General features: G+C 51.8%; 1 protein-coding gene across 1 annotated transcript in view; it reads left to right on the top strand.

The window, feature by feature from the left end:
* The first annotated feature begins 14663 nt into the window (after positions 1–14663).
* The window catches only part of LOC118596722 (signal peptide, CUB and EGF-like domain-containing protein 1), a 30969-nt gene continuing 27278 nt past the window's right edge, over positions 14664–18354 (top strand). The window contains exons 1-2 of the mRNA XM_036207603.1: positions 14664–14884; positions 17809–17940. Of these exons, the coding sequence (XP_036063496.1) occupies positions 14797–14884; positions 17809–17940 (220 nt within the window). The 5' untranslated portion in view covers positions 14664–14796. The remainder of the gene's footprint in view (positions 14885–17808; positions 17941–18354) is intronic.

Genomic DNA, 18354 nt, shown 5'->3' with positions numbered 1-18354 from the left:
ATCTGCACCTATCTGCCTCCTCATATTTATCATCCCTGTCAAGGACAGCCAGGCTCAGAGCAGCACCCCCTCAAGGTTGCCCTGTGGCCCTTCCTCCCAGGCCTGAGCCGTCTGAGAGAAGGTGCTAACTACCAGCCACTGACATGTGGCCCTCAAGAGACACCCCCACGTCTGAAGTCACAGACATTGTAGAACCCATACTCATACAGGGTCCTCCTTTCCATATTCAGCCACACGATGTCACCTCTCTCCAAGCCAAAGGGGTCTCCCTGGCCCTCACCCTAATTCTCCCTGCTCTTATTCACAGATGAGGATGGCAGCCCGGTCCCTAAGGAGTCACAGGTGACAGTCCCCAGAACAGATGTCTGAGATAGAACTTTAAGGATACAGCATGCACCTCTGCCCCTTCTCCCTCGCCAGGTCAGTCTCAGCCACCAAAGTCACCCTGGGAGGGATTTAGTTCTCCTGTGGGGATTTAACATCTAGTGGCCTCCTTGTTCTCTCACGGCTGGGCTAATGGGGGCATGCCATCCTGGCTGTCCCAGCCCAAGCAGGCATTTCCCACCTTCTTCACGTGAGTCATGCCTGTTTAAGGAAATAAAAGGGTGATAAATCCAAAGAATATTTTGGGAAACAGGAGCAATCGGAACTCTTGGGTGTTGAGGGAAGTGTGACAATGTCTCCCTTGAAACAGCAGAGAAGGCATCAGCTGGACAGAAAAGAACTTGAAAGAAGACACAGTTGTCAGCAGGGGACAAAGATTGAGAACGGAGCTGGAAAAAAAAAAAAAAAAAAAAAACAACCCGAGGGCTAGAGACATGGCTCAGTGGGTCAAGGCACTTGCCACCAAGACTGACAACCTGAGTTCTGAGTTCAAATCCCGTGGCCCACATGGTAGAGTGAGAGAACTGATTCCCACAACCTGTCCTCTGACCTCCACTTGTGAGCTGTGGCCTGCGCTTCCCCCAGGATAAATAAATAAATGAAGAGAGAGAGGGGGGAAAAAGAGATCAGTCTGAATGCATTCTTCCCACCTACCACGCATGCTGAACAAAGATATTCATAAAACAAACCCTAGGAAGGTTAGCAAAACTTTCTGTGGAAAGCGAGCAGAGCTTTAAAGCCAGCGAGGATACTCTGTTTTTTTTTTTTTTTTTTTTTTTTTTTTTTTTTTTTTTTTTTTTTTTAAGGGTGGAATGGAGCTGGGTATATGAAAACAGGGCTTCTCTGTGTCTCAGACAAAACTAACAAGGGTGGGGGATGGGAGGAGAGATTGACAACCAGACTGAGGGCAGCCAGTTAACCTCCACAGCCTGCCTGGTAAGGGAAGGCTTAAACCAACAAGGCTTTTATTTTCTTTTATTTTTTGGAACCTGACAAAATGATACCAAATTTCATCTGGAAAAATAAACACGAGGGACCCAGGCAGGGGAAAACATTAAGGAGACACAGAAGTAAGGAAGGCGCGCTGGCTTTGCCAGATGTTCAGCCGCTGGGAATGGGAAGGTGCAGCCTCTTTGAAAGCGCTGGAAAAGGAGCCGGCTTGGGCCAGGCAGAGGCTGGTGGGAGCGTTGCAGAATCAGCATGGAAATGGGAGGGGGTGGGTGCTTCCTATCGGAGAGGAAAATGCATTGTTCAAAGCGAGGCACCCAGATAACTGGAAGTCAGCCAGCTGGAAAAAATAAAACAGAATCCCTACCTCACCCCTTATACCCAAATAGATTCCAGATGGAGCCAACATTTAAACAAACAAAAAAAAAAAATGGAACCATAAACGTTCTCAAAGAAAACGTAGGTAAACTTATTTATAGTCTTGGAAATGTCTTTCTGAGCAGGAGAGAGAACTTGGAGGCCACATTGGGGAAAAAAAAGAAAAAACATCATCCGTGAAAAGAGATGAGGGTTAAGTGCTCATGGGCTTGCTGGTATGAAAGGGTTTGGTTGACAGAGGGAAGGAAAGCAGGCTTTCCACACGAAAAGATGACTTGAGATGGGATAGTGTCTAGATGATGAACAAGGGCCCCAGGAAATGCTAGGGAAAAAATCCATCTCTGCTTAGCCTGAAAATCAACCATTTAGACTCAAAATAAAGTCCTAGGGAAGCCGCTCTCTAGGCGGATGAAGAGCTGTGGAACTTTAAACGGACCGAGCAATTCCAGAGGCCTCAGGGCTGATTCGATACTTTAAAACTTCTTCCTTGGCCAGGCGGTGGTGGCTCACGCCTTTAATCCCAGCACTCGGGAGGCAGAGCCAGGCGGATCTTTGTGAGTTCGAGGCCAGCCTGGTCTACAGAGCGAGATCCAGGGAAGGCGCAAAGCTAAACAGAGAAACCCTGTCTCGGGGAAAAAAAAAAAAAAACAACTTCTTCCTGCCAGACAGGGTGGTGTGCACCTATGGTCCCAGCTCTAGGGATGCAGGCTAAGGCAGGAAGATTGTGTGTTCAAGGCTAGCCTGGTCTACATGAGCAAAACCAGGTCTCAAAAACCCAAGGGCTGGGGTTGAGGATGCCTCCCAGTGGCAGAGCGTTTGCCTAGCATACCTAAGGGTTTCTAGCCCCAGCACTGCCAAGAAATAAGACAAAAAAAAAAAAAAAAAAAAAAAGTCCTAGATTCTGTAAACACAGCCCAGTTAAAATGTATGGGGCTGATGTGCTTGCAGATCCCCCATGCAAGCCTGACAACCTGAGTTTTGTACCCCAGTGAACAGAGAACCAACTAACAAAATTTCTCTATGACTTGCACACATAAGGATGCATGGCATACACACTCATACACATCATACCCACCAATAATAGTAATAGTAATAATAATAATGATGATGATGATGATACCACTAGATGACCCATGCCTGTCATCTTGGCACGTGTGAGGGGGAGGCAAGAGGATCAGAAGTTCAAGGCTGGCCTCAGCTACAAGAAAACTTAGAAACAAAACAAAAGAAAGATTAGCCAAAATTAACAAGGATTTTTGTTCTGTTCCAAGTGCTGTAAAACAAAGTCTGAATGGGTAGAAGGATGGATGGATGGACAGACAGACAGACTGACTGACTGACAGATAGAATTGTCCAAGATCTGTTAAGCCAGAAAAAAAACCCACAAATATCTGTAGAAATGTCTCAAACACCATTAATAAACATATAATTTGGTTTATGCCATATTTTGATAGCTGTTTAGTAGTCTGTGTGTGAAAATAACAAAAAATACTTAACTGGTCTGGTCTCCGTTTAAGCTTTTTTTTTTTTTTTCTGGGTTCCTCGTGAGAAGCATTGCTGTGATGAATGGCTCGCATGCACAGTTTTACAGACATGTGTGAATAGATTTATATGAAAAGTTCTCAATGACGTGGTGCTGGGTGAACCTGCCTTTGCTGTTAAGGTGTTCTAGCCTGAGCTGCAGCCCCAGTCCTAAACACTGTGTGTGTGTATGTGTGTGTGTGTGTGTGTGTGTGTGTGTGTGTGTGTGTGTGTGTGAGAGAGAGAGAGAGAGAGAGAGAGAGAGAGAGAGAGAGAGAGAGACTATATCTGTGAATGTAGAGGCCAGAAGTTGATGTCAGATGTCTTTCTCTCCACCTTATTTTTGAGATAGGGTCTCTCACTGAACCTAGAGCCCCCTGTCTCCGCCTGTCCCCAACTCTGAGGTTACAGGATCCTGCCACCACACCTAGCTTCATCTGTAGGATGCTGGTGGTCCAAACTCGGGCCTTCCTACTTGCACAAAAAGCACTCTACCCCATTAGCCAGCTCCACACCCTAGAAGTTGTGACAGATCTCATAAACATCCAGGACATGCTGAGCCGTTATGTGTGAGGACTTCTGTGTTCATGTACTGCTCTCAAACCAAGGATGACAAGCAAGGCACATGGCTGCAATCCCAGCACTTGGGAGGCAGAACCAGGAAGAACAGGAGTTCAAGGTCACTCTCAGCTACATAGCAAGTTCGAGGCCAACCTAGGCTACTTGTGTGCTTCGCCTAAGACAACAACAAAGGAAAGATGGGGGTGTGGTCCTGTGGTTAAGCACTTGCTTAGTCTGCCATGCCTGGTTCCACCCCAGTGACTCAGGAACACACACACACACACACACACACACACACACACACACACACACACCAGCAGGATGGAGTTGGGGGAGACCTAATGAGGAGCCCTTTCGCAGGAATAGGCCCTGAAATAAGACATTTGATTGATTAACACTTAAGAAATCTGTATTAGTTCTGCCACTGGCCGGCAATAAAGTCCCCAGTATGTCTCCTCTCTTCGACCCTGTTTTCACATCTGGGGACTGATGTCGGGCAGTGATGTCTTACCCATTTAATCCCAGCACTTGGGAGGCAGAGGCAGGCAGATATCCATGAGTTTGAGGCCAGCCTGGTCTGCAGAGAGAGTTCCAGGCCAGCTAGGCCTATACAGAGACACCCTGTTTCGGTGTGTGTGTGGGGGGGGTGCTGGAGAAGAAGAAGGCAGGGACTGAAATAAACCTGCTTCTCACACACCTACTTAGCACATGACAGAATGAAGTCCTGAGTGTCAGGATTGCAGGGCTCAGGTGGCAGTAACCTGAGAGACAGCCACATCCGGGACCTCCAACCTGTCACCACCTGGGCAGAACTGGCTCGGATCCCATCCCCCGGCTGAGGTCACTGAAGGTTGAGAAGTCAACTCCTTCATTGAAAGTGTGTGGCTTTCCTGCCTCAAGGCGTGTTGGAGCCCAGGCCTACTTTCCTGGCTTCTGAGGTTCGAGGTATTTGTCACTGGGTACTGATCTAGACCCCAACCCTGACCTTGTTCCCCATGGCCTTGGAAAACTATGCTCAACCCCTTGACTGAATGCCTGAGGCTCAGGGTTCTGGCTCCAGCCTCCTTCTGTGGTCTGGCCAGACACACAGTCTCCGCTTCCCACAAACAGATTTTAAACATGCACGTTATGTCTCGGGGAGGGTTTTCTTTCCTCCTGGCCTTGTCCACCTGCAGTGTTCCTGCATTTCATCTCCAGTAACCGCCTCTGCTCTGAACACACCCCATAATGTATGACCCGAGCTTGGAATCGATGGCTGCAGAGTTAGATCATCTGCAAGTCTCCATCAAAGCCTTCTGACTTGGTAAGTCTCAGAGTACGGTCATAGCGCTCTCTCGCTCTCTCTCTCTCTCTCTCTCTCTCTCTCTCTCTCTCTCGTGTGTGTGTGTGTGTGTGTGTGTGTGTGTGTGTGTGTGTGTGTGTGTGTGTAAGGTTGGAGGGGACAACTTTGTGGAGTCGGTTCCGTCCCTCCACCTTTGTGGGTTGAGCAGTCAGATCAGTGCCTTTTTCTGCTGAGCCACGGGTCAGCCCCCCTCATTCACGGTTCGATCTTTGCTTTGTTGTCTGTGATATAGTTCCATGACTTTTATGACCAGAAAAACAAGGCTTGCCTCTTCATGTACTGGGGTTAAAGATGTGATAGGTAAAGATGTCTCGTGTGCAAGAAGCGGGGTTCCGGACAAAGACAACTAAAGTCAGAGCCTTCCACCTTCTGGCTGACATTCCCATGTATCTGACTCCCGCTCTCCTTCTTAAGCACCCATTCCTTCAGCCTCCATGAAAACCCACCCAGCAGCCTCTAAGATCTTACATTCAGAGAAATGAACCTACAGCCCCTTGTCCCAGGAGTCCCCTGCCTGGCTTGCTAACTCCCTAAGTATCCATGGCTAGCTACCTGCCTGCAAGCCTGTGGAAGTCACCCTGAGGGGTGCCTCTGTGCGAACTTGGCCAAGTGGCCCCTCATCCCATGCTTCAATCTCCCCATTTGCAAAATGGCCATCATTAGCACCTCCTTTGTAGACCTAGGGAAGAATAAAATTGAAATTCGTTAATTTTTTCAGTGCCAAACTCAAGGCCTGGCACACAGTAGGCACTCCCTGAAGAGATGTGGTTACTGTCATCTTTACTTGTCAAGATGTTGGGCGTGCTCAAAGCAGCCCGGCCACCCCCTCATGTAAGTACTTAGGAAGTCCCCTGGATGCAGGCCCAGAGACCCAGAATGTGAAAAGGATAAATCGTCTCGCCGCCGAGCTGGACAAAGTCTGCGCCCGCAGAGGGGGAAGGGGTGAGGGCCGCCCAGGGTTTAAGCTGGGGACAATGGGCGCCGTCTGAGCTGGCCAGAGCCTCTTCTTTGAGTCCTGAGAAGACCTATTTTCTCTTTTAAAGCTTTAAAGAGCCATTAAGTTGGGCAAATCCCTGGTAAAACAGCTGGAACCCTAAGTAGCAATTTAAACAGTCCATTGCCCTGCCATCCCAAGGAACCGGGCCGCTGGACAGCCGATCTCCGGTCCTGGCCTGACATTGTCAGGCTAAGAGGATTGAGTGGGACCCTTCCCTGAATGCAGCCAGCTCTATTTAGCAAACCTGCACTTCCACCCCACCCCCTCCTCTTTTTTTTTTTTTTAAGTGTGCAGACCTAACTCTAATTTCTCCCCCTGTCTCTCTCCCCTCCTCCTCGAATCCTTCCATTCTTTCACTATGTGGAACTAATGAAGGCCGCACAGAGTCCCCTCACAAGAACAGGGCCCCGAAATAAAACATGTTTGATTGATCAACTTCAAAAAGTCCTTGGCAGGGGCTGGAGGTGGAAGGGGGGATATGTGGGGCGGGGAGGGTCTCCTCGCTGGCATACAAGGGGAGGAGGGTCTGTACCCGGCTCAAGAGTGACAGCCCCAGGGAGGAGGGGGCCTTGCATAATGTCCCTGTCTGTCCCCAAGATTCGTTTGTTTGTTTTGTGGGCCTGTGATTGTGCAGGCGCCAGGGCCTCCTGCCTGAAGCCCCGGGGTCCCCCCATGGACAGGAGAAGGCTACAGTGCTTTACATGTTTTTATTTTATTTTGTCTTTGTCTCCCCACAAATAAAAATGTTGGTCAGTCAAGCAGACTTCTGGCCCATCCAACAATCCCCCAGAGCAATGTGGTGGCCAGTGTGAAAGTTCCATTCCAGGCACACACACACCCCAGTCTTAAGTCCAAGTTGGGGTTGGCACTGCTGCCCGCGGGTGCCAGGTCCCTGCTCACAATGAATGCTTAGTGAGCGCCGACTTGTGCTAGACACCTCCATGAAGTAATTTCATTCTCATGGGTTTTCACATTTGTTTTAATAGCAAAAACCAATTTTGAAATAATCCATGACTCACACGGGTATATAAGGGAAAGTCATGTCCTTTGCTGGGGTCCATGTAACTCAGGGGTAGGGTGCCTGCCTAACCCATGCAAGGCCCTGGGATTCTATCTCCAGGGACACAGGAAATGCATAAAACTTAAAACAAAGTCAAGTTCCTGATAAGGATTGCTAAACCTCATTCTAGGAGGAAACTGCTGTTAACATTTGGGTGTGTCACACTGAAATCACACACACACACACACACACACACACACACACACACGAAGGGAGGGACGGAGGGAGGGAGGGAGAAGAATGGATTTCTATTTTGCTGAGGATGACAGAGATGGCTCAGTGGTTAGGAGCACTTGCTGTTCTTCCAGGAGACCTGAGTTCGGTTTCCAAAACCCACATCAGGAGGCTCACAATCACCTGTAACTTCAGCTCCAGAGACTCCTACGCCCCCTTCTGGCCTCTGAGGACACTGCACTCATGTGCAGATACCCACCACCACCCATATATGTATATATACATATAATTAAAAATTAAAAACCTTGGGGATTATTTTATTAATTTTTAAATGTGTTTATTTCCTTGTAACAGTAGGGAACCACCCTAGGAGGCAAAACTAGGCCTTGTACATGCATGCCAGACAAGCACTGAACCCATAAGGGTCCAAGCCTTTCCCTAAGGCTGTTCCAATTCACTTCCCACCCACAGGGCCCAAGCATGCCCCTCTCCCACCCAGACTGCACTGTGTGTTCTCTGTCATTCCACTGACACAGCTGACCTCCCAGGGAAGGGCTGAAGCTACACTGGCCTCGGCCCTGCTTTGCCTCTGACCCCTCCCACTCTGGATACTGGCAGGTGGTATCCTTGGCGGGTTTTCTCAAGTCCCTAGGAATTTTCTCTCTGGCCACTGGGAAGTTCAAGAACTCAGAGCCTCAGAGTTGCTCCTTCCCCAGCTCTTCACCTTGTCTATGGAAGAACAAATCAATATTCGCCCTTCATTTGCTTCTGAGTCCCAACCTATCGGGTATTAAAGCTTGTTATTATTACTGCTAGCATTATAGTTGTTATTGTTTGTTTGTTTGTTTATTTTGAGACAGGGTCTCTTGTAGCCCAGGACGACCTTGAACTTTTGATCCTTCTGCTTCTACCTCCTGAGTGCTGGAATTACAGGATTAAGTGTACCGCCACACCCAGTTTTATGTGATGCTGGGGAACCAAATCCAGGGCTTGGTATAGGCTAGGCAAGCACTCTGTCAACTGAACTACACCCCCAGCTCCATAAAAGAATCTTAATAAATGTTGTGTGATTAAAATAAAGAGGTACCGAGGTGGGTACGAGGACCAAACAATTCCAGATGCCTCTGCTTCGAGATGTCGCCAAACCCTCACTATCTGATGGTCCTCCAGGAGGCTGAGGTACTGGATGGGTGGATCCCAAGTGGATTTGACCCGAAGGCCCAGAGAAGTAGCTTGAGGCTGACTCTGAACTCTCTCAAAGGAGAATTGTAATGGAGCCAAACAAAGGCCTTGACTTTAATCTCAGCATCCCCACCCAAACCAGAGGATGCTTCTAGAACCCTCTTCTATCCTGTCACTCTCTTGCCCAAACCTCTGCCGGGCTCCCACCGACATGGAATAATGTCAGAGCAGCCCTGCTCGGAGTCTGAGCTCTATCCCTGGACCTTTGGGTCTCTGCTCCCTGGGGCTTCGCATCTGCCCCTCCGCTCCAAATGCTCAGCCCTGATGCCTCCAGTTGAGTTCCTGCTCACCCTACAAGGTACCACTTGCTCTTCTCCTTCAAGCATGCATCCCCCCTCCCCGCCCTGCAGGCCCCCCTCTTTCTCCCTGCACAGTACCAGCCTCCTATCCAGCCCCACCCTTCAGGAGGATACTCTCTTCTTAACTCCCATGACCCAGTAGACCCTGCATTTTTGCAAGGCAGAAGCTAAGCCCAGAACAGGGTCTGGCATGCACTGGGTGCTTGGTTGAATGTTGAATGACTGAATGAATGTCACTCTAATAGAGCATCAGTGGTTTGATGACCGTTACTACCTACTTAATGATTCTGTGGCATCCGTTAGCTGGGACCAGAATCCCAGAGAGGAAGCAAAAGCCCAGTGATTGAATGGGCAAGAAGACACAGCCCATAATGTCACACTGTCCTTCAGATTCAAATGAGATGGTCCCTGTTGGCAAGCTCTCCTAGTCAGGTTGTGGTGGATGTCATATCTGAGGCTGATCCCTGGGACCAGAGTGTGGAAGGAGAGAGCCAACTCTTACAACACACACACACACACACACACACACACACACACCTCCAAGTCTCAGCAAAACCTCATCGTCACTTTTAACTTCTCTAAGATACTTGGAGAAATCATGGAATTTGGGGTCTGGGTAAATAAAATATGAACAAGAAAAAGTAAGAACATTTTTAAAAAGACTCCAGCTGTCCATGACAGTTATTCCTGGCTAGCAGCAAAGAGAACAGGGCACCTTCAGGAGATGTAGGATGGATGACTGGGTCTCTGAGGGCCTCAGCTCCATCTACAGATGGAGAGGACGTTACCTGCCTGGTGGGGTGTTTGTGGGTTTACATGTTTTGCTGGTTGATGGTGGCACTTTATGGACAGGTCTCTCACTCTGAGCAGTGGCTGAGCAGGTTGGTCCTGGCTACAAGTGACAGAAACAAAATGTAGCTTCTTTAAGAGCAGAAGAAATGACATGACCAAGACTCTAATATCTCCCCTTCCCCTCTCTCCTGGATCTCCCTCTCCTTCTTCCCTCTCTCCCTCACTCCCCCTTCCCTCCCATATCACCCTCCACTTCTCACTGCCTGGGGATCCCTCCTCTCTGAGATGAGCAGCTCCTGTCTACTCGGGAAAGAAGCCATGCCCATAAGTCCACTTACAAAGAGTCTGACGGTGTAAGTTAGTCAGATGTCTTGCCCAGTGGCCCAGCCAGTCACTTGTTGACCTGGGAGGCTTGGGGTGAAGGCCTGAAAGGGATCTTAGGTTGACAACATGTCTGACAACCTGTAAGGGAAGATGGAACTACTAACCTCAGGCTGTGGCTCTCCAAGTGCATAGCACCCAGCACAGGCCACGCAGGGAGCAGTGAGGACCCAGTGCGGGGCCTGGGCTCAGAGGACAGGGCTGGGGACAGGGAACAGCATCGTGAGGGAAGGGTAGGGATTGAGCTGTGGTTCAGAGAAGGGGCAGCATGGCATGGAGAAACATGAGTTGAGAACAGGAGGGCCCGGGGCCATCTCAGGGGGTCAGGAATGCTTATGCCTGGCCTTGAAAACTGGTGTCACCTCCAGAAAACCAATGATGAGAAGAGGGAGGAGGGAGGCCATGGGTGCAGCCTTGCCTGGAATGCGTGAGTGTGAGTGTGTGGTGGCAAGGCTTTGAGGAAGTTCTGGTGGCCCCTGAGTGGAGTCTGCTATTCTGAGATGGGCAATGGGTGGGCATGCCCAAGGAGCAGTGAATGGAGTGAGACGGGGTCTCAGTTTCCCCAGCTGTCAGATGAGCCCAAGCTGGGATGTCTCCAGATTGTGTTTGCAGCTTTCCTGTCCTCACGTCTGTCCATCCATGAACCTGTAGCCACAAGTAAGGTTCATGAGTGCCCCCACACAGGCATTGTGCCCCTGGCCCCCACCCCATAAAGTGACATGATGGTCCCCTGCTGCACTTAGGCATCTCTGAGAAGCCCTTCCAGTATCATCCAGTCTCCTCTGCCTCCTGGGAGTTGCAGGGATGGTTCCAAATATTCCAACAGTTTGGGGAAAGAAAGCGGCTGATAGCAAAACCAGGTAAAACCAAAGTCAGGCGGGTAGGTTGTACACTGCTATGATTTAGGCACCATATGGACATCACTGTTCTCAATATTGGAACAAAACCAGAAAACTCCAAAGCCTTACAGTGAATAGTGTCCACGGCTGCCATTGTGCCCCTCTGCCCTTTGATCTCTGTGTTTTATGAGGAGGCTGTACAGACACAGGTTCAAACCCCACCTCTAACATTTGCTAGCTCTGTGATCCTGGACAGGCAACCTCAGATCCATTTTCTCAGGTGTCCATGAGGAGGGCAGCAATTTCTGTGTCACAGGAGTAAATGACAGGATTCACCAGGGTGTCCTAGTACCACGCCAACACCCAGGGATGCCCAACAGATATGATAGGGGAAGAAGGCACTGGGCCACAACTCCAGGCCATTTCAGAGTCTAGCCCACAGGCTCTTGGAGACTGAGACCCCATCTGACAACCCAACCCAGCCCAGCCCAGGATCGCACAGGGAACTGCAGAAAGGCCAGCATAGAAGAACAAAGCATACAAACAAACAAGACATACAGCCACGGGAGGAATTGGCCATTTTCTTTTTTTTCTTTCTTTTCTTTTCTTTTTTTTTTTTTTTTTAAGAAAAAAGGGCAAAGCCCTCGAAACTCATCCACACAGAGATATGACATCTGTATGATGACATTTTACAGTTGCAGAGAACATTGTATCCCAAAGCAGAACTAACTCAGAGAACCCTTCCTGATTTAAAAATGTCCCAAAGGAAGACGTTTATAACAGTGGCTATTGCTACTGTTCGAATCAGCGGGAGTAATTATGGTGACCCTAACCAGAGCACAAAGACCTCTATATGCCGCGATTCTGAGGACTCCAGGTTCAGTGTCTCATTTACTCCTCCCCAGAAGATGCCAGCACCACTCTGTTGTTGCTGAAAGGAGGCTAAGGTTCAAAAAGGTCTCAAGTCATCCTCCCACCAACTCTAAGAGGCCATTCGGGCTGAGGAACCCAAGCTGAAGGGGTGTCAGCGATGGGGACACCATATAGGACTGGTCAGTGCTGACATTATGACATTTCCTGTCATGGAGGGGTGAGGTGGGATCACAGGGGACAGACCTAGAAGGCAGAGGGGAACTGGGTAATTCCTCTCTCCTCCTTTTCGGCAAACACCTATTAGTTGAACCGTCACCAGGGGGAGCCAAAGGGCCCCAAGTCTCAGGTCCTCTGCTGGGGCACTCAAGACTTGGGGTTCTGCTGACCAGCCTGGCTTCCCCAAAGGGCACAGAAAGCGGGGTTGTTCGGGGGAGAGACAACAGCTGGATTCGTTCTTACGGACCTGGCACAGCCAAGTCACCTAAACAGAGCAATGGAAGTTCAGCGCTGCTCTGTCTTGTTTCTGTGACCATTTGTTCGTTCACTCGCTCACTCACTCACCATTCATTCATTCATTCATTCATTCATTCATTCATTCATTCTTGGATTCACTTGACGATAATTGCTTCAACCCCCTTTGGGAACTGTATTCACAGACAAGGGCTTCAGGATCCCATTTTGGGTGGAAACAGAGAGGAGAGTGGGGAGCGTTCATTTTCTGAGCCTGAAGGAGGTCTAGGACAGAGCTTATGGGGCAGGGACTGGAAAGTGCGTAGGAGGGGTTGATGGCTGCCCTGGCAGAGTGACATTGGGCTCAGGGTGCAAGCTGTCTGCCAGGCTTACCTTACTTGTGGTTGGTCTAGATAGGACCTCAGCGGAGGGCACAGGTGTACTGGTTGACATTCAGAGCACACACAGGTGGTTTGGGCATGAAGAAGCCCAGTCTGCTCCCCAAACCAGTGGCCTCTGCATTCTCAGCTCAATATGGAGAGGTGCCAAGACATCCTTTGCCGGAGTCCTGGTGTTAGGATGCCGACCCCATCTACCCAAACCACCCTAGTATAGTCACACCAGCCTCCATCATGTCTTGCTTCTGCTCTGGGAAGCAAGCATCTTTCTTTGCCCCATATGCCATCTCCTTGGTCAGGAAATTAGACACACGACTTCTTCCTCTCCCCTCCTCCACTGTCCCTTGCCTCTGCCTCACAAGCATGGTCTCCTAGAGGGAGTCACTTTTCTTTCCACACTTGAGGGACCTTCAAGGTTCCTGAGGCGGCACACTGCAGATAAAAATTTCATATTATTGAAAGAGTCCCTACAAACTGTAGAAAGTCCCAAACCATCCCTAGTCTCCATCTCTCCTTAATATTGAAAGATAGAACCAGAAAGATCTTATGGCTGCTATTGTGTCTGGGGACACCTGAGTGAGGATGGGAGCCCCTGAGGAAGACACATGGGAAAACACGGTGCTAAGAAGTCAGAGCCCCCTTGAAAACATTTCTCAGAAATAGATTGGTTGCCCTGATGTCTCATGAACGGGGAACGGGGAGGGAGAGAGAATCTCAAAGCCGTACAGCTGAGAGAATAAGCATGGTAACAAGGTCCCCAAAACTAAGCTACATGACCAGGAACAACCAGGGAAAGAAAATGCATGCAGGGGTAGGGTAGGAGACGGACACAAAAGAAGCCAAGGCCCCACTTCCTCCCTGATCCTTTCTGCACAATGTGGGCATGGATCCCTTGCCTCAGCCTCCAGCCCCGTGCCACAAGCCCACGGGAAATCTGGCTGGCAGCAGGAGATGAGAGACATGGATTTAGCCTTCTGGGGCCTTGGAGGTGGCTGCAGTCTGTGTGTTGGGGGCAGGGAGCCCGCGTGAAGGGGAACCGCTGGGTGCAACACAGTGCAGGCAGAGTGGACAAAAAGAAAAGTCTGGTCTTTGAGTCTGGAGAGCAGGAGAAAACAGGAGCTCTTATTGGTCGTTGTCAAGGAGATGGGCCTTGGGGTTTGCTGAACTTCTTCGGTGTCCTGCCTCCCAAGCAGAGAGCGGCCATTGAGTGCTCGCCAGGCCTCAAGGCCGAGGGGTCAGGTGTAGACTCCGAGCGGGGGGGGGGGGGGGGGGCGGGACACGACTCTGGGCCAGGGTGATTGCGACGCTACGGACCCCCCACCCTCGCCCCCGCTACCCGCCAGGCCTGTCACCCGAGAACCTGGGCTTGGCGGAGCAGCAAGCATCTCGGGACAGAGAGGCTGCTCAACCCAGCCGGATCGCGCGTCCACTCCATGGGAACACGGTTCTAGGGGCAATGCCTGGCTGTCCAAGACAAGCACTTCTAAAACCATTGTCCTCGGGACAGTACTGAAAAGTCCCTTTGATTTTTGTACATAAATCTGAAACTATCTTCGAGAGTTTTCCATGCCTGCTAGTGTGTGGCTGCCCAGGCAGCACTTGGCACCCATGAGGGGCTCAATAAATGCCTGTGGATCCTCGGCGTGCACCGAGCATCGCCACTAGCCCTGGGTGCCTCTGGGCCTCTCTCCACCTCTATTTCCCTGATTGTGTTGTGTGCCTGGCTGAGGGGTGCTGCGCCCGAGGAACAGCCACCCCGTTCGAACAGCCACCCCGTTCCTTGGAGACCCGGGACATAGAGCGGGGCCCGCAAAGAGCGGTTTGGGGACCAGTCCCGGCCCGAGTGACATCCTGCACCTCGATTCCAGCTCGCCAGGACTCCCACCCCCCACCTGCCGCCCGCCCCGGGAGAGAGGGCGGGCCCAGACTCCCGCAAGCCACGCCACCCAACGCCCACTGGACGGCCTCCCGCGGAGCTCCGCCTCCCGCGTCCACGGGCCAATGAGCGCGCGGCTGTCAGCTCGTCCTGCGCGCCGGCTGGGTGGCTCCGGAGCCCGAGCGGCAGCGGAGCTTGCTGCAGACAGGAGCGCTCGCTGAGCGGCCGCTCGGTGCGTCCCGTGCCCCGCACGCCCGCACCCGGCGCGGCCCGCTGCGAGCATGGGCGCGGCGGCCGTGCGCTGGCACTTGTGCGTGCTGCTCGCTCTGGGAGCGCGCGGGCGGATGGTGGGGGGCAGCGGGCTCCCAGGTAAGCGCGAGGACCCGGGTGACTGGGGCGCGCGGGGACCTAGGGGCTGCCACCCCGCGCCGTCGGAGGCTGCCCCGCGCCGGGTCCTGCCTCCTTGCAAAGTAACTTCTGGGAGCGCCCGGGGCCGGCGGGGGCGGGGTGGGCTGAGGCCCCGGGAGGGGAAGCGGGAGGCTGAAGGAAGAAAGGAAGAGCAACGGCCGCCTGCGGGGCCCGGCATGCGTACGGAGACCGGCGGGGACCCCCCGAGCCGAGAGCAGCGCTCCCCCAGGGCCGAGGGCTCGGCAGTTGCCACATAGGAGATACCCAGAGGTGGCCAGAAAGGACGCTCTAAGACTGCAGGGGAGGCAGAGAGATGGAGGGACAGACGGACAGGAGCCGAGGAGCAGAGGGAACAGACAAAAGGGCCCAGGAAGAAGCCCTGAGAAAGACAGCCGCGGGAGGGAAGAGGGGAGAGGAGGTAAGGGAGGGGAGCGAGGAGGCAGTGGACAGCGGGAAGGAGGAAGGCAGATCAAAGGACGGAGAGGAGGAGACAGATGGACACCAGAAACGGGAGGACTAGGAGGGGCGGCGCCGAGGGAGGGGACCGAGGGAGAGAGGAAGGATGGAGATGTCTGGGAAGAGATGGACAGATGGACTGTCAGAGCGGAGGGGGAGAAGAGACGGACAGACATAGGGAAGGAGGTGGATGGGGAACACGAATCACAGAAGAAACCAGGACTGCGTGTCGAAGACATCAGAGAGGCCAGTAGGCATCGGGGGAAGTCAGCAGGTCAGGGCAAAAGAAGCTGCTAGGTGGGGGTGTCCCTCCCTGATCTGAGTTTCCCGGTAGGGGCTCCGGGGCAGAGCTGCACACCCAGGCTCTCTTCACATCTCCAGTGTACTCCTCCTTGTTCTCCTTGGAAAGGGTGGGGGGAGGGTCCTGCCGTGCTCTCCCTCCAGCTGGGTCTCCCGAGGTCTGTTTGTTCCTGAGAGTCCCACAGCAGATCCAATGCCAGGGAGTTTATGCTAGTCCACGCGACTTCACCATAAGCGCTGAGTTTTCTTCCATGTCCCATTCCAGAAACTGTTGGGTGTACTAGACATGTCTGTGGGCATTTCGCCCCCCAGGCTTTGGGGTTCTTTGTAGGACTGTCCTGTGTGCCTCTCCCTTCCTCTCTGTCCCTCCTCCCGACCTTTTCCCTCTGTGGAAGCCTGATAACTAGAACTCCAGGAGCTGAGCTCACAGTAAGAAAACCAGGGTTGAAGTGAGCGGCCTGAGTTATTTGAGCGCTGTGCAGAGATTTGAGCGCTGTGCAGAGATTTGAGCGCTGTGCAGAGATTTGAGCGCTGTGCAGAGATCTGCAGCCTGGCTCAGCCAGGCTCCCCTGCTCCCAGGCCAAGTTTATAATTTGAAAGACACACAGCCCTACTCACCCTTTCCAAACTTCTGTGTTTCCATCTCACCTACCTAGGTGGGAGATAGAAGGGATTTCAAATTCCCAGGGAACTTTCTGTCCCTCACTCTCATCCCTGACCCATGGGAAGTAGGATGATGTCTCTTAAAGGCACCTTATGTGGTCTGGCTCTCTCTAGAGTCCTGCCCTTGAAGCACTGGCCACTGGCTCTAGGAAGCATTCTCTGGTTTACTATGCTGCCTGCCTCTCGGGCTCTTACCTACTGCCTTTGGGCATGTGTATTTGTATTTTGCATGTGTGTGTTCAGGGAAGAGTCTGCTGTGTTTCTTTTCAATGTCTCTCTCCCCTCTGGTGAGCTGGGACCTTGGAGTCTAGAGTGAGGAAGAGAAGTCTGGGTGTGGGTGGGGCATAGAGCTAGAGCCCAATGTCCAGCCAGAGGGTGAGTTCAAAGTGGACATTCTTGGGCACCATAAAGTCTAGGGTGAGGCCAGATGGATGAAGAGATGGGGACATTTGGAGCCTCCCAGGGGGACTGTCCTCAGGGCAGCTGCTGAAAGTCCCTTGTCTGCTCACCTGAGTCCTTCTGCCTGTCCATCTGTGTGGTGGTCACAGCCAGCTGGAAGGAGACTGATGCCCAGACAAGCTTGTGTGTGATGGGGTCTAGTCCTGGAGCATGCATCACTAGCCTCAGATTCCCCGTCTAAACCTAAAGTTCCGGCTGTTCCTGGAGTTAACTCAGAGCAAGTGAGCGAGCAAGAGAGGAAACAGGGAGAGAGAGAGAGATCAGGCGTGTGTACAAAAGGCCTTGTTCATCGTATAACCATGACCGCAGCTTTCTGTATTTATGTACTGGAGACAGGAGGTGGGGTGCACTGGAGCCCTCTGAGCCTGGATGGTGCTGGATGGTCTAGAAGCTGGGCTCTGAGAACTGGCTTTCTGAGGCAGGGGCCTCGGTTAGCAGGGCGAAAGGCAGATCTATGGACTCTGCTCTGGTTTGGGTCCTTGGGAGATAATCCTCCCCACAGTTCCACTGCCTTGGGGCTCAATGGGATCTCACATCCAGGTCACCAGCGCCCCCCATGGATGGCCTCTGCTCAATATTTGCCCACCATTCCGCCTTAGCTTCCTCATCTGCAACCCAGAGGGACTGGATTTAAGTTCTTCAGAGGACTCTTTTGGAATGAGGAGTGTGGAGGGTTGAAATGTTAGCTGTGAGGAGACTAAGATCCACACAGAGGTTTTTCTTTCTGGTGTCCCTGGCCTTCAGTTTCTCCATATCTTGAGTGAGGGTAATGGCCATGCCTAATGGGACTGTTAAGAAAATCAAGACCAGATGTGTGGTGAGATGTGCCTGGCACAGAGAAACTGCCTCAAGGATGCTACCAGTTGCTCCTTGTCACACCAAATTGCTACGTGACTGTTAATGTCCGTTACCCCGGTGGTCAGTGGGAAGATGAGGGGCATGAACTTCCAGCGCGGTCTCAGATGTCTTCCTAGCACGCTTCACCTGCAGTTTCCCCTCCCCCACAGGAGCCGTGGACGTGGATGAGTGCTCAGAGGGCACAGATGACTGTCACATAGATGCCATCTGCCAGAACACACCCAAGTCTTACAAATGTCTCTGCAAGCCTGGCTACAAGGGGGAAGGGAGGCAGTGTGAAGGTGAGTTTCTTCAGTCCTCCCCACCACGCCAGGGACAGAGGGAAGTGGCCGAGGCCCGCCCTGTAGTATACAAAGGTGATGTCCCTGCATTCCAGCACTGTGGACATAGACAGCTTGGGTTCTGTCAGTCTTATGCTTCTCAGAGGCCTGTGGGCTTCCAGGAGATATAGCCGGTCACCTGGAGGGTGAAAGATGAAAATGTAGGGTATCTGGCTTTCACCTAAGTTTTAGAGCTTTTATTTCTTGAAGAAATCAAGGTCGAATGACTATTTGTGTGTCTGGCCCTAAATACATATGGGAGCCAGTAAAGGCCCAGGGTGACTCCCCTTCTGTATCCTTAACTTCAGACCCCAGCCACCCTGTGTAGCCTGTAACTTCCACAGAGGGCCCTGCCTCTGAGTGGGCTGGGCTGTA

This window comes from Onychomys torridus, chromosome 16 (assembly GCF_903995425.1).
Source record: "Onychomys torridus chromosome 16, mOncTor1.1, whole genome shotgun sequence".
Classification (NCBI taxonomy): Eukaryota; Metazoa; Chordata; class Mammalia; order Rodentia; family Cricetidae; genus Onychomys; species Onychomys torridus.
Note: the sequence above shows the minus strand (reverse complement) of the source record. Positions and strands in the feature narration are given on the sequence as shown.